The sequence below is a fragment of the Penicillium coprophilum genome, assembly GCF_028826855.1.
Source record: "Penicillium coprophilum strain IBT 35676 chromosome Unknown utg000001l_segment0_segment0, whole genome shotgun sequence".
NCBI lineage: Eukaryota > Fungi > Ascomycota > Eurotiomycetes > Eurotiales > Aspergillaceae > Penicillium > Penicillium coprophilum.
In genome coordinates, this window is record NW_026622720.1 from 3,407,192 (window position 1) to 3,421,968 (window position 14,777).

The 14,777-nt window shown below is 48.4% G+C and overlaps 8 protein-coding genes across 8 annotated transcripts; 4 read left to right on the forward strand and 4 right to left on the reverse strand.

Annotated features, from left to right (window-relative positions):
* Nucleotides 1-68: 68 nt before the first annotated feature.
* Nucleotides 69-2,098, forward strand: N7500_001309 (uncharacterized protein; the record flags this gene model as incomplete). Its single annotated transcript, XM_056672455.1, has 5 exons — nucleotides 69-1,012; nucleotides 1,064-1,244; nucleotides 1,303-1,397; nucleotides 1,462-1,767; nucleotides 1,825-2,098. 5 exons carry the CDS (start codon nucleotides 69-71, stop codon nucleotides 2,096-2,098), a joined length of 1,800 nt encoding a protein of 599 aa, XP_056538028.1.
* An 838-nt stretch (nucleotides 2,099-2,936) lies between these two features.
* Nucleotides 2,937-3,728, reverse strand: N7500_001310 (uncharacterized protein; the record flags this gene model as incomplete). The annotated part of the gene is made up of 1 exon (XM_056672456.1): nucleotides 2,937-3,728. The coding sequence occupies one exon, from the start codon at nucleotides 3,726-3,728 to the stop codon at nucleotides 2,937-2,939; it is 792 nt and encodes a 263-aa protein (XP_056538029.1).
* Nucleotides 3,729-4,132: 404 nt separating this feature from the next.
* N7500_001311 (uncharacterized protein) lies at nucleotides 4,133-4,904 on the reverse strand (the record flags this gene model as incomplete). The annotated part of the gene is made up of 3 exons (XM_056672457.1): nucleotides 4,133-4,667; nucleotides 4,744-4,787; nucleotides 4,842-4,904. The coding sequence occupies 3 exons, from the start codon at nucleotides 4,902-4,904 to the stop codon at nucleotides 4,133-4,135; spliced, it is 642 nt and encodes a 213-aa protein (XP_056538030.1).
* A 418-nt stretch (nucleotides 4,905-5,322) lies between these two features.
* Nucleotides 5,323-7,743, forward strand: dbp4 (RNA-dependent ATPase HCA4; the record flags this gene model as incomplete). Its single annotated transcript, XM_056672458.1, has 1 exon — nucleotides 5,323-7,743. The coding sequence occupies one exon, from the start codon at nucleotides 5,323-5,325 to the stop codon at nucleotides 7,741-7,743; it is 2,421 nt and encodes an 806-aa protein (XP_056538031.1).
* A 534-nt stretch (nucleotides 7,744-8,277) lies between these two features.
* Nucleotides 8,278-10,107, forward strand: N7500_001313 (amino acid permease; the record flags this gene model as incomplete). Its single annotated transcript, XM_056672459.1, has 5 exons — nucleotides 8,278-8,597; nucleotides 8,648-8,849; nucleotides 8,906-8,947; nucleotides 9,003-9,151; nucleotides 9,213-10,107. The coding sequence occupies 5 exons, from the start codon at nucleotides 8,278-8,280 to the stop codon at nucleotides 10,105-10,107; spliced, it is 1,608 nt and encodes a 535-aa protein (XP_056538032.1).
* Nucleotides 10,108-10,520: 413 nt separating this feature from the next.
* On the reverse strand, nucleotides 10,521-11,245 carry N7500_001314 (uncharacterized protein; the record flags this gene model as incomplete). Its single annotated transcript, XM_056672460.1, has 3 exons — nucleotides 10,521-10,640; nucleotides 10,690-10,992; nucleotides 11,069-11,245. 3 exons carry the CDS (start codon nucleotides 11,243-11,245, stop codon nucleotides 10,521-10,523), a joined length of 600 nt encoding a protein of 199 aa, XP_056538033.1.
* Nucleotides 11,246-13,550: 2,305 nt separating this feature from the next.
* On the forward strand, nucleotides 13,551-13,910 carry N7500_001315 (uncharacterized protein; the record flags this gene model as incomplete). Its single annotated transcript, XM_056672461.1, has 2 exons — nucleotides 13,551-13,591; nucleotides 13,634-13,910. 2 exons carry the CDS (start codon nucleotides 13,551-13,553, stop codon nucleotides 13,908-13,910), a joined length of 318 nt encoding a protein of 105 aa, XP_056538034.1.
* A 205-nt stretch (nucleotides 13,911-14,115) lies between these two features.
* N7500_001316 (DUF4334 domain-containing protein) lies at nucleotides 14,116-14,696 on the reverse strand (the record flags this gene model as incomplete). The annotated part of the gene is made up of 3 exons (XM_056672462.1): nucleotides 14,116-14,280; nucleotides 14,364-14,637; nucleotides 14,689-14,696. The coding sequence occupies 3 exons, from the start codon at nucleotides 14,694-14,696 to the stop codon at nucleotides 14,116-14,118; spliced, it is 447 nt and encodes a 148-aa protein (XP_056538035.1).
* Between the last annotated feature and the right edge of the window lie 81 nt (nucleotides 14,697-14,777).

Here is a 14,777-nt window from a genome sequence, read left to right on the forward strand (position 1 = left end):
TTCGCATGCTTGTGAACCCAGGAGAACCAGCTGACATAGCTACTATCTGCCAGTGTACGCCCTCCATTATGCACAGCTCCCAGCATACGAGTTCCTCTGGCTCTGGTCAGACATCAAGCTCCCAGTCTGGACACTTCCAAAACGAGCCTCGTACACCCTATGGTCCCAGGTACCAGCAATCCACCAATCCGAGTTCTCGTGACAGCAGCGTTGCAGGCCTGACCAATCTCTTCAGAGGATTGAATTTGCAAAATTCACGACCCAAGTTCAACGGCCCAAAGGGCAACGCGTCCGTTCAGGTGAACACAAACATGGACTGGTCGAACACCAACCGTGCGTACAATAGCCCATTTATCCTGGTTCCTAATTCCACCGTTTTCAATGGCGTCCCGACCGTCTCTTCCTTTGTTCCCAACGGCATCTCTGGTCAGACTGATCAGATGGGTCAATTCTCTTATCTCCCAACGGGGGTTTATTCAAATGTCAACCCTGTTGTAGCTGGCGGATATTCGTCGTGGCCCTACATGATGAACTACGACATGCAGGATGGCACAACCAACAAGCAAGCTGCATGGAATATGTCCGAAGCCCAGAAAGGAGCTCAAGGAGATAACACTGGTCAAGTCCATTACTATTCATCGGCCCTTGTTCCTGGAATGGATGGCGGTTCCATGGCTGGTTACGCTTATGGGGGTATGGTTCCATCCCAGCTTGGGTCGCTCTCGCTTCCCCTTCAGATGATGAAGACTCCAAACGGGTACGTCGTTCAAGACCTGGAGGCTCTGACTCAACAGGAGCCTGCCATCCCACGCGCGGTGCCTGCCATGTGGACAAACCCATCTGAGCTGACACTCGCCAAATGTCTGGAGAACCGCGAGGGTATAACCAATGTCTACATCCGAGGGTTCCTGCCTGAGACCAGCGATGAGATGTTGCATGCTTATGCAGCCCGCTTCGGAAAGATTGAGCGTTGCAAGGCCATCGTGGACCTGGACACTAGTCTTTGCAAAGGGTACCTACTTTGCGAACGATTTTTCTCACGTCTTATTCTAATTCTTTGTAGGTTCGGGTTTGTTCAGTATTACAGCTTCGAATCCTGCGAGAATTGCATTCGTGGTTTCTTTTACCTTGGCTACCAAGCTAGCTTCGCCCAGAAGTCTCGCAACTCTCGCTTGAAGGATCTGGAGGACAAGTCTTCTACCAATATATACTGCACAAACATTCCAATCGATTGGACAGAAGCTGTGAGTTATATCAACTCCACCCTTCTCCTTCTCCAGTCAATCCTAATCAGGTTGTCAGGATCTGCGCCGTCATTTCGAGCCATGGCGTGTTGTTTCGGAGAAGATCAGTCGCGATGAGAAAACAGGCGTGAGCAAGGAAGTGGGCTTTGCACGGTAACAAAGCCAATTGCCTGACTCTCAGAAGCTGTTAGACGGAAGACTAAATCTCAATTCGCAGCTTCGAAAATCGTGATGTTGCCGAAAAGATCTTGACGGAATTCCACAACGTTACCAAGGACGATGGGGTGAAGCTACTCCTGCGCTTTGCTGATACCAAGGCGCAAAAGATTTTAAAGCAACAGAGCAATGAACGTCGCGCTTACCGCGCCGGAGAGTACAACTACTCGGTTGAAGTGGTGCAGGGATCAACCCCATCCCCCGGGATGAAACGCGGCTCTCATCTTACTCCAAACTCTCAAGTCAGCTATACATCTCCAGCTGGAGTGGGCTCTAACTGGACCCCAGCAACCTCAATTTCTCCTTGGTATGTCCGAAAATCTACATTGTATTGCAATCCAACCCACTCTAATTGAGCTCATAGCCACCCACGTATGAAAAACCCATCCAGCAGTGCACGGAGCAGCTCCTTGTCGTCTCGGAGCCTGAATGCTCTTGATCACACGCCCGCCTATCGCAGTCGAGCCTTCTCCCTGAGCCGTCGCTCTTACACTGATCTATCTGGTGGTTCTTCAAAGACCGTCATGCCGGACTCGCCGACCATGGACTCTCGCAAGGAGAATATCAGAGCGGGATCTGTATCCCCTGCTTCTTCTTCTCACATGATCATTCTCTCTCCGGCTCGCTCGTGCACTTAAGCCTGCTGTGCAATATGTCCTCATGCATGTCTGTATTTGCATGGGATGCTTTACGCCATCTTATCATCCGCAGTAAGATTGGCCAGCACCTGTCTACGGTGCTCCTTAGTGTTTAAATGCGCAGCATTTGTTACCATTCGCAGAATGTATCGATGATGTATGCCTTCGCCTTGCATTCTTTTAGAATTGTCCCACGACTCAAGACTCATGATTCACGACATGATATTCGGTTGTTTTTCTGTTTCCGACTCATTGCAGTATTGTTATACAACCCAACACGGTATCATTACGGAGTTCACTTTGCATTTTTATGGAGTTTGATGGGAGGATGGGGCCTGCTTTTTTCTTTTTCTTTTCTTTTCGCAGTTATACGGACTTCGCATGATTTCAGCAATATGTGACAGACAAGATGCATGTTTCAAAGACTTCGTTCAAAGAACGCTATCGCACCTTATTGGGTTGCGCAGTCTAATATGATATTATTTCAAGGCCAAAACTACTTCACGGAAGTGTCCATATTCAAGATCCAAGGCGCATGAGCACAGCTGTAATGTGCAAAGCAATCTATCCGAAAAGGCCCATGAGATATGAATCTCAATCTATACACAAGAAAATCCACACTATTCAAGTCAATTGCGCCCAAGTCTCTCCTCCAGATCCTCAGTGAGCTGGTAAGCAGGCAGATACTGTCCATCCGCCTCCACGCCAACCCGCAATCTCGGATTAGGATGAGTATCAGAGGTGCCGCCAAGACTGGTATATCCCTCATCATAGAGCGAACAATATCTCAAATCCAGATGCCGGATGAACGCCCAAATCTCCGCATAATGCCAATCAATCACGGGATGCACGCGCACAAAATCCGGCCACCCCCATCCGTCCGATCGAAGTGCGTCAGCTGCGCTCCATGCGGATCCGTTCGCCGCGTACCAACAAATATCGCCCGAATCCCAGGGTGCCGCGCCAGATAATCCTCAAAGCTAGAGCGGAGCGTCGAAGCCGGCGGCGCAGTCGTATACTTTGTAATAGCGAGGTGATAGGCTTCCGCCGATGAGATGACGAAGTCTTCGACTTCATCGAAGGGATCAGGCGGGAGTGCGTATATCGCCGGAATAACCGTCGCAGCGGCTATTTGGGCCTCAGTGTCGAGGTCTGCGGAGGGGCTTGTGTCGTTTGCATTTACATTTGCCTCGGCATCGGAGGGATGAGATTCATTGCGGGCGCGCGTTGGATGCAACCCGGCCAGAAACAGAATTAACAGGACTAAGCAGTCTTTGCCGCCGTTGTAGGAGACGGATAGTTCCGAGAGCTTGTATCGCTGGAGTGCGGTGCTGACTACTTCTAGCGAGATCCGCGTTTGCCGTTGCACCGAGGCTAGCAGCGTGTCCGGAGCGTGAGATTCGTTTAAAAAGGATTGCACGCGGGCATGGATGCGTGCGATCACGACGGGGAGAGGAGGGACGGTTTCATCGTTGGTTTCATCGGTGTCTTTGTTGGTGTGGGCTGTTCCATTCGGCTCGGGTTCTTGATTCGAGGTTTGTTTCAATTGGGATGTTGATGATAGTGGTGGGAATGGTTTGAGGTGATCTTGCGGCCGGAACGGCGCGGGCTTCGCAATCGGTTCAGTCATTTTGTTGGTGAGAGGTTGACAGGACGAGGTTCGGGGCGGGGTGTGGGTTTCTCGGGGAGACACAACTTAATCCACTGTGGGGATCTAACTGTCATGTATAGACCTCGGGATAGTATTCTACATGTATACACATGTGTACGTAGGCTCTGCAAGATGTGCAGAGATTGGAAACTTCTCGAATTCCCCCGTCTCCCCGCAATTTCTCGGATTCTCGGTGGAATTCGGTAGATTCTCATGGATCTGGAGTATCGAGAACCTGGACATGTACGATCTTACAATTTACTGAATACATCGTTGGAAGGGAAAAAAGGAAATGCTTAATTGAGGCCGTGGCCGGTGACAAGTCATGTAGGTAGATCCCCAAACTCCCGTAACGCTAAGGGAAAAGAAAAAGGAAGCCGAAATCAGCCCAACACCTTCATCTTCTTCTTTTTCTTCTTCTCATCACCGCCGGATTTGCGCCCCTTCTGGAAATCGCGCCAGCTGCCAATTCGTTCTTCCCGCGTATCCTCCCATTTCTTGTCATTGTCGCGCTTCCGCTTGCGCGCCTCAAGCTCTTCCTCTTCCTTGCGTTGCTCACGACCTTCCTCCTGTAAGCGCGCTTTGAGTTGTCGCCGGCGTCGCGCTTCTTCTTCCAATAGCACTTGGACTGTCTTCTTCCGCCACTCGACCTTGAACTCTTCGGTTTTCAACTCGGGGGAATCGAGTGTGTACTTGTGTTCGCGGATCAACAGGCGGCGCGCGTCGGATATACATTCATCCAAGTATTCGCGCTGCTTCTCATCTAGAAGAGCTGTTTGTGCTTTTTTAATTCGATCGAAGGCATCTGGAGCAGCGGGGTTCTTGGTCTTGTCGGGATGGATCAGAAGTGAAATCTTGCGGTATTGGACTTTAATGTCTTTTTCTGTCACTCCGGGTTGCAGGTCCAGAACGGCGTAGCTGCAGTAGGTTAATATTTGTAGAATATATAGAGGGACAGTCGTTGTTTTCAGAGCTTAGAGGGGATTGAACTTACGAATCGAGGCTAAATGCCTTGCGAATGCGATCGATCTCAACATCCTGTGTCGCGTGTCAGTCCGAGTATAGATATGCACTGTGCAGAGAGGCAATTACCTTGTTGTATTCGGTGGCCTCTTTCTCAAGGGATTCGAGGAAATCCTGATCATCGTCTGACATATTGGCTTTTGTGGGTTCTTTTGAGGTAGACATGTTTCTGTCGCCCTTAAGATTCACCTGGTCAAGTATGATAAGACAGCGCCGCGGGCTTATCAGCTGCTGAGTCATCACAGAATCGCCAGGACCTCGTGGGGGTTCAGGTGGCAGCGACACCAAAGAACTATTGTTCACTTATACCTCTCTCTTAACTGAAAATTCGATGGATCACATCTAGTGGCCTCCAGATTGATGTTAGACACTCTTTATATAAAACAAAACAGAAATCCCTTTTTTCAAGGCATCAAAACATTTACTCTAGCGATATGCACCTGGCGAGTCACTCACCGCCTCCCCTACCGCCTTTATTTTTCGCTCCCAAGAAGAAAAAAAAGATGTTTTCACCGCCCGCTAACTTTCAAGATTCAACTCAAACCACATCATGGCGCCCCGAGCAGTTAAAGGGAAGTCAAAGACTCACCAGGACACAGGGAGGGTCTTGAAGCGAAAGCGTGGTGAGGATAACTTAGCCACCCTCATCAAACAGGTGGAGGACCTCGATCTCAAAGCTCCCATCAAAAACTTCTCCGATCTCCCACTCTCCGAACCAACAGCCAAAGGTCTCGCAGCCTCTCATTTCAAAACTCTTACCGATATTCAATCGCGTGCTATCAATCATGCATTCAAGGGGCGCGACATCCTCGGTGCCGCGAAAACCGGTAGCGGAAAAACCCTCGCCTTTCTAATACCCATTCTCGAGAATCTCTATCGCAAGAAATGGACAGAGTTGGATGGTCTTGGCGCACTCGTTCTTTCGCCTACGCGTGAACTAGCGATTCAGATCTTTGAGGTGCTTCGCAAGATCGGAAGATACCACAATTTCTCTGCTGGATTGGTTATTGGTGGAAAGAGTCTGCGCGAGGAACAAGATCGCCTGGGACGTATGAACATCCTGGTTTGCACACCCGGTCGTATGCTGCAACATTTGGATCAGACGGCTATGTTCGAGACGAATAATCTGCAGATGCTGGTGCTGGACGAAGCCGATCGCATCATGGATATGGGTTTCCAGAAGACCGTGGATGCTATCCTTGACCATCTCCCCAAACAGCGCCAGACTATGCTGTTCAGTGCCACACAGACCAAGAAGGTCGGTGATTTGGCTCGTTTGAGTCTGCAAGAACCCGAATATGTCTCGGTCCACGAAGCAGCCGCCTCCGCCACTCCCTCCACTCTCCAACAACACTATACCGTCACTCCACTACCGCAGAAGCTCGATACCCTTTGGAGTTTCATTCGCAGCAACCTCAAATCTAAAACGGTGGTCTTCTTGTCATCGGGCAAGCAAGTCCGATACGTATACGAATCACTAAGACAATTGCAGCCTGGTATTTCTTTGCTCCACTTGCACGGACGGCAGAAGCAGGGAGGACGACTTGATATCACCACAAAGTTCTCTCAAGCTCAACACGCCGTTCTTTTCGCTACCGATGTTGTTGCTCGTGGTCTGGACTTCCCCGCTGTCGATTGGGTTATCCAGATGGACTGCCCCGAAGATGCCGACACCTACATTCATCGTGTTGGACGGACAGCGCGTTACGAGCGTGTGGGCCGTGCGGTGCTCTTCCTAGATCCTAGCGAGGAGAAGGGATTCCTCAAGCAGCTAGAGCAAAAGAAGGTACCCATTGAGAAGATCAACATCAAATCGAACAAACAGCAGAGTGTCAAGAACCAGCTTCAGAACATGTGTTTCAAGGACCCCGAGCTGAAGTACCTGGGCCAGAAAGCTTTCATCTCCTACGTCAAGTCGATTTACGTGCAAAAGGACAAGGAGACCTTTAAGATCAAGGAACTTCCGTTGGAAGAGTATGCAGCTAGTCTGGGTCTTCCCGGTGCTCCACGTATCAAGTTCATCAAGGGTGACGACGCGAAGGAGCGCAAGAACGAATCCTGGAGAATGGCGCATATGTCCAGTGATGATGACTCGGACACCGAGAAGAAGGACAAGAAGGACGAGAAGGAGGTGCGGACCCGGTACGACCGTATGTTTGAGCGACGCAATCAGGGCGTGCTGGCGGAGCACTACTCAAAGCTTATCAACGACGACGGCACGATGGTGGCTATCGATGCCCCCAAGGACGCTGGCGCAGAGATCGACGACGAGGCCGACGAGGATGCCGACTTCCTCTCAGTCAAGCGCCGATTCGCCGCCGGCGATGCAGACCTCGGCGAGAAGAGCGATTCCTCCGACTCGGAGGAGTCCGATGCCGAGCCAAAGACCACAGATGCCCGAGGTGTCAAGATGGTGCACTTGGACGGTCAGGACCCTCTCATCATCGACTCGAAGCGACGCGAGAAGCTGCTCAAGTCGAAGAAGAAGCTGCTCAAATTCAAGGGCAAGGGTACGAAATTGGTCTACGACGAGGAGGGTGTTGCCCACGAGGTGTACGAAATGGAAGACGAAGCTATGTTCAACGCCCGCGGCGATGCCAATGCCCAGCGCGAGAAGTTCCTCGAGAGCGAGACTGCCCGTACACAGCAAGCCGATATCGAGGACAAGGAGGTTATGCGCGAGAAGCGACGCGAGAAGAAGGAGAAGCGCAAGGCGCGCGAGCGTGCCGAGGCCGAGGCCGCGATGTCGGAGGAAGAAGGTGGTTTCTCGCATCTCCCCCATGTGCCTTTCGAGATTCCCGGCTCCGATTCAGACGTCTCGGAGCGCGAGGAACCTCGGCCTAGCAAGAAGCAGCGTGTTTCTTTCGCCGAGCCGGACAGCGACGAGCCCAAGAGCAGGCAGAGCCAGGCTTCCAAGTCTATCGAAACTCTGGGAGATTTGGAGGCTTTGGCCAGTGGATTGCTTGGTTAATGTACATTTTCATGTTTTTATGGGTTAAGGTCTTTGGCGTATGTACCTCCAGAATCTCTGGAGGGTTTAAAAAGCATCAGCGAATAATTGCCGTATCATATCGTCTAAATAAACTCTTCCAAGTCCGCTAGTTAACGTGCCCTTGTGCCTATAAATGAGCTATCGACTATTCAAGAGGCTAAACCCCTATCAAATTGCCCCGAGGCCAATCAGCACGTGGTGGAGACAACGATTTCCTTGACACACCCACGCATTTTCGACGGTCCAGCCTCCACTCATCGATGGCCTCAATCACGCCATCGGGGCAGTTCATCAACATGTCGCGTTTTTCCCTTTTTTTTCCATTTCCTTCATATTCCTGGGCATCTTGATCTCGACTGTGAACAGTCGATGTATCCGATAGGCTATCAACGTTGTGGGTCAACTTAGGGCTGAAACATCAGGTAAGGGACAAGACCCTTTTTTGATATGTATTCATGTTACAGTGCTCTAATATAATGTCAAGGATACCTCTGTATTATATCTCTCCACACAATGGCCGACATCGAGAAATACCCGGCAGCAGAGCCATCTAAGGTTCCAACTACAGACTATGAGTTCCAAACAAACCCCATTGTCAACGCAGACAAGCTAGCGCGTCGCTTGTCGGGGCGGCAGGTCCAGATGATCGCCATTGGCGGTACCATCGGTACTGGTCTGTTCCTCGGAACGGGATCGTCCCTCTCCAAGGGTGGGCCTGCTTCGATGCTGATTGCATACGCGATCTGTGGTGCTATTGTCTTTATCACTATGCTGTGTCTCGGTGAAATGGCTGCCTTTATGCCTGTTGCCGGTTCTTTCTGTACTTATGCTGGGTGAGTATGGCCTGACTTTGGTTTGACATGGTTACTGACTTATTTTACAGTCGCTTTGTGGATGATGCGCTTGGATTCGCATTGACATGGAATTATTGGTTCAATGATGCCGTCTCTACGGCGTCAGATATCATTGCTTTACAGCTCTTGTTGCAATATTGGACAGACAATTTTCCAGGTTGGGCAATCAGTCTCATCTTCTTGGTTGTTGTCATTGCCTTAAACGTCATGTCTGTGAGAGTTTATGGCGAGGTATGTGTAGATGATTTCCACTTGATTGCCCTTGATCTGACCGTTTTGATCTATAGATTGAATACTGGTTGAGTTTACTCAAAGTCATCACCATCATTGTAAGTGCGATCCGCTTATCAAACCACCCGCACACCCAGCTAACTTCCTCTCCAGATCTTCATCATCCTCGGAATCGCTGTCAACTGTGGCGGAAATACCGACCACAAATACATCGGCGGCACAAATTGGAACAAAGGCGAGGCACCCTTCGTCGGTGGAATCGGCGGCTTTGCATCGGTCTTCGTCACAGCCTCCTTCGCATAGTATGTTAACCCATCTCATCAATGCTTCAATTAATTGAGCTTGGTTCTAACAATCAAACAGCGGCGGCACCGAATCCATCGCCATCACAGCCGGCGAAACCCAGAGTCCCGCGAAAACAATGCCGAAAGTTGTTCGCAATGTCTTTTGGCGTATTGTTCTCTTCTACCTCCTCTCAATCCTTCTTATCGGCCTGAATGTACCATATGACTACCCCGACCTCTCAAACGGCGATACGAAGACCAGTCCTTTCACAATCGTCTTCCAGCAAGCCGGTTCCGCAGTTGCTGGCAGCTTTATCAACGCCGTTATCATGACTTCTGTCATCTCCGCTGCCAACCATGCCCTCTTCGCCGGATCTCGCCTTCTGTTTACTCTCGCTGTCGATGGGTATGCGCCCAAATTCTTCGGCCATCTTAACCGTTTCCGCGTGCCGTGGGTGGCTGTCCTTGCAACATCCGTGATCAGCGGTCTCTGTTTCGGCGCCAGCTATATCGGCGCTGGAAAGTTGTGGTCCTGGCTGCAGAACATCGTCGGCGTCTCGAACCAGCTCTCATGGATTTGTATCTGTCTTGCTTCTCTGCGATTCCGCTCGGCAATCCGGGCTCAGGGTATTGAGCATCTTCTTCCTTTCAAGAATTGGACTTATCCGTATGGCCCGATCTTTGCTGTTGGGCTTAATATTGTTCTTGTCCTTGTTCAGGGATGGAAGTGCTTCAGTCCGCATTTCAAGAGGGTCGATTTCGTCTCGTACTACATTGAGATTCCGATCATGATATTCATGTTCTTGGCTTGGAAGCTAATCAAGAGAACTAAATTTGTGAGGAAGTCTAATATGGATTTGAGAACGGATCGCTATGATCCTTCTCAGGAGGATGGAGCTGAGGGTCTGGTGACCGAGAAGAAGACAGGTGTTTGGGGTAAAGCTCAGCGGTTTGGGCAGTGGTTGTTCTTTTAGTCCTGCATTTTGTTAATTTCCTTATGATACCTTATGTGTTATTCCTGCTGTACCATACCCTATATATACGTGAAACATGGTTTAATGTTTATCTTCTATACATTTTGATTCTCTTATTCTGTGTTCTTAGCACTGCACTGATTTACAGAGCTCGAAGTAGCATTAGACTACACCTCCAGGCTGTTGTATTGACAGTACGACCATAATCAAGTAAAAGGTTCAGTCGATTGCTAATTTGCGAGATTATCGGCTCCAAATAATATGACTAGATCAGCGGAAACTTCAACAATTGACACAAGCGAAGACATTCCGGAACAGTGATTGATCAAAAATCAGACGTTTCTTCCACTTCTTCCCCCTCTTGGGCAAGATATCACAGCCCTCAGCCTAAATATGGCAGCTCTTCTATTCGGCTAAGCCGTGCCAGGGTAAGCCTCGAGCAGAGCCTGAAGCTGTGTACCTAGCGGTGTGTAAGCTGTATCAATGCGGTTCGCACACGATGAAGCCGCTTCTTTGACTTCGGCTGTATAGTTCTGTGTCTCTTGTTAGATCATGACTGAAAAAGATGTGGTTTTAAATGACCTCTAAGCCATATTGCGCTTGCAGGATATATCCATGCATTTTCACAGCGTTCTCTCCGTGTCCATTTTTCTCGTAGAACTCGCGTCCATCGGCCACATGGAGGTAGCCTAGCTGTGCCGTTGCAAACTGTTTGGGTAGAAGAGAACCCATGTTAGGCATTTGGTCCCCACAGAAGGTCGGGGTTGAACTGACTTTTTCATAAGCACTGCAAATAGCCGTCTGTTCCTCCGCCGTCGTATTGAAAGTACACTGCAGATCTTCATTGAAATGTCTGGTTTGACCTTCGAAGTTTTTGTAGATGGCCTGGACCAGAGGCATAATTAGTTTCCCAGAGCCCTTCCGTAGGATACATGGAGTTAATGCATAGGTTCAGGCTCACCCCGGTAGTATCGATGTTCTCATTTGAAGAATCGGTTACAGACTGCATCTTCTCCGCGTAATGCTGAACTGCAGTGATCGAGTTGAGAACATCATCTGCAGTGCATGTGGTCTGGGTCTGGCAAATTGCAAGGCCGACGAAGACCAAAATGCTCGAGATTGCTACAAAAGCCTTCATGGTTGTTTGGATAATCGGTCAAAGATCAAGCTATAGTTGTTGTTTGTCAGATGAGATGAGAGTTGAGTAAGGAAATGGTCCGCACTGCAGCTTTATATAACAAGCCATTCCTCGACACAGGGAAGTGGCTATGTTGATACAGCGGGCTTTCCCTTGCTTCAGTACGAATGCACTTCCATGGCTGTGCTTTGGTCCTTATCCAGATCCATCTCGTACGTATGAAGCAAATATCTGAATAGTATTCCGAAGTCTTCATCCCTATTGATCTGACCGTTGATGCTCCACGGTTGATCCTGATGTCAAATTCAAGCCGAGGAAACGACTATCCCTGTTTTTATTTCAATGTCAGGGTTTATATAGTGTGAATTCTTCCATTCAAAACAACAATTTGAATCCTCGGGTCTTGTCAAGCAGATTAGAGCTTCCACGGGAGTTGCACACCCAGAGCCGGTCTGTCCAATAAAAATATATTCGCCTCTATCTGTAACGTAGGACTCGGGACTACAGGTGTTCATGTCTTTGGTATTCCTCCGATACTATTACTTTATATTTATCTTCCGGTAATCCCATCCCGCAAGCTTCACCGACACTAGAATGGACGTCATCGTCAAGATGGTTCCTATAAGTCTTACCTTTGTATTATTTCCTTTGTGTCGCAACGGCAACCTTGAAAGCAACCCCACGTCCTGCTGCAGCTTATGTCAATCTATGGATCCTTCCAGGATTGACGTGCCGCGGCCACTTCGAGTATGATGAATGACATTATTACTACATAATATTCAAGTAAACAGAAATGCTATACGGTTCAACTAACTTTTGGCCCCAATCTACGCATCAACATCCACTCCGCAAGTAGACTGAATCTATTGGAACTTATAAGAATATTTCATGTGAAATGAAACAAAAAGAAAAAAGAAACTCCGATAGGGGGAATCGAACCCCCGGCTGCCGTGTGAGAGACGGCGATGTTAGCCACTACACCATATCGGACGGATGTGATAAACAAGGCGCTTTTTGAATATATAATATACACAAATATTTAGGAGGTATCGAAATGTATCATAAAATATCAATACATTAAGATATGCGGAGTGCAGAGAGCTATAGAAGAAGAGAGCCGGGACAACCAAGAGAGTAAGAACCGGAGAAGCCGGGATATATCTCTGTCAACACAGCATCTTACCAAGGTATCTTCTTTACCCATTTTTAAAACACCAAGAGCGTAACCTTTTCTACGGATAATTTTGATTCAGGGTTGTTGACTAACATCATCAGTCATCAGAAGTTATACATAGAAAAGTCGCTTGCACAGAGTCTGCTTTTTCCGCCTTTTTCCGCCGTCTAGAATACACTGGAAAGGGGAAAACTACCGTAAAGATATCAAGAAACCCCGGGAAGCCCACCGAAAAAGCTATTGAAAAGACTGCTGAAAAGACCACTAAAAAAACCACTAAAAAGCCCTAGAAGAAAGACATCATAGGGCCGCAGAAGCAGTCGTCTACACTTGTCATCTTACGTCTATAAATCGTCATTGGGTGTATGACTATATATTGACGGGCAGAGAATTTAACAACAGCTTTCTCCCATCTCCAGAATCTGACATCAAAATGGAAGACAAGTACCTCCCTTTTCTATACTATGGTCTCGGTGTTATAGCTACAGCTATTGTCTATTCTACCACCATTGTTCTTACAAATTGGCGAATGCGTCGATGCCGTTGTTGTGTCCTTCATGATCTTGTACCGAGTGAAGGGAGCAGTCGCGGAGATACCAATGCCTCTCCGGCTATCGATTTGGCTATCATCACCACAAAGCCTGATCCCCTGAGATCGGCTATAGATGGAAATATTTCGATCCACACCGCCGATGACCAGTTCACTCATTCTTCAATTCGCAAACAAGCCGCGACCATATAGATATGGCAACTCGGTAATCAAGCCGGAAAGGAAGATACCCTTTGAACCGGCACTTTCTCTCTTTCTTTTGTGATGTCTGCAAGATTCCACGAGGACTATGTCACTGACCGGTCCCCGGATCTGGAAAGCTGCCAGGAGACTTCGTTGATCGCGCGCAACATCTATTTATTCGATCTTCGCCAGCTTTTTGTGCGGTAATCCGCCTCGATCTATGTAGTGCTGACCCCTGTCACCAAAGGTGTCTTGTTACCGAGACAGGTTCAGGAAATTTTTGATAGTAATAAGACCCGCGTTGCCGCTCGGCTACATGGATGCAAACTCGAGATATCGGGTACTCGATTCTATTTTAAGGGGCAATAGAGTATTGCGATGAAGATATATAGCAAAACATGGCGCTTACGACAATGGAGAATCAAATCGGTACTATACTGTGATTGTTAGATAGGATTCTAGTGCGATGTATTTGATCCAGACCGTTGGTGGCCTGGTTTGTCTGTCTAGGCCACTCGTTCTCCCAGACGCGTGAACAACTCTACTTCCATCCTGTGTCCAGCATCTGGCTGCTCGAGGATTTGACCTACATCATCGCTGCCAAGGTCATCTTCCCACACGGCCTGAATGTCGGCGTTGACCTGACCCACAGCGGCGAGTTTCGAGCATTTCGAACAATCAGAAGGCAGCTTTGGATGGCTGGGATTAGTTCTATGGTTTTCAAAGCTGCACGAGTGCTAATTCGGGGTCTGCCCTAGATTCATGGCATTCGTGAAGTTCTAGAATACGTTAAATCTCACGCATGAATCTACCTGCCGAGCCGATCTCAAGTCGCATCAATACAATTTTACCTTCGCCTTTACATATAAGCCATCTTCCGTTTCGAGTACAATTGCCTACTGAAATTTACTTGCAACTGAGAATGTGAAGTTGGATTATAGGTAACCATTGAATTTAAGAACTCTATCTCTTTAAATAAAAGCAGAATGGGCCATCATGCCCCAAGCCTTTACCCTCCATCACGCCGGCGAGAAGGTTGTCATTGACATAACGGAAATGGTCAAAGATAGGTCGGTCGTCATAGATCATCGCTGCAGAAGCTGTTCCGCCGTACACCATTTCACGCACCTATACGAGATCACTTAGTTTGAGCTAAAACCGAAAACAGAAACAAAAGAAAACAAAAAGGTGTGGCATCAAGGGAGACCTACACTGGCAAATCCCCATTGCCCCCAGCTAACTCGCTTTCCTCCCTGGTCGATAATCACAGGATCGACATCTTCAAGGGTCCTGAATGACTTTCCGACCCATTTGATATCCGCTAACTGCGTGGCAACTGGATGTCCTGTATCAAAATACCCCCCGTTCCAGTCACCAAGCAGCTGCTCGGGCTTAGCCGGAGGGAGTTGTTTGAAGAGATCGTCCATCGTCTGCGGATTAACTTTCCGGTTGGCCTCAATAGCGGCAAGGTATCTTTCTTGGGGACTGTGAAGGTCAATACCTCCATATAACTCGATTCAAAAGTGTAGCACCTACCTAGACATTGTTGAAAAAAAGGTATTGTAGTGGAGTTTAGAAAGTAAGATATCTCATGAGGATAGATGCATTTCAATGTTATATATAGT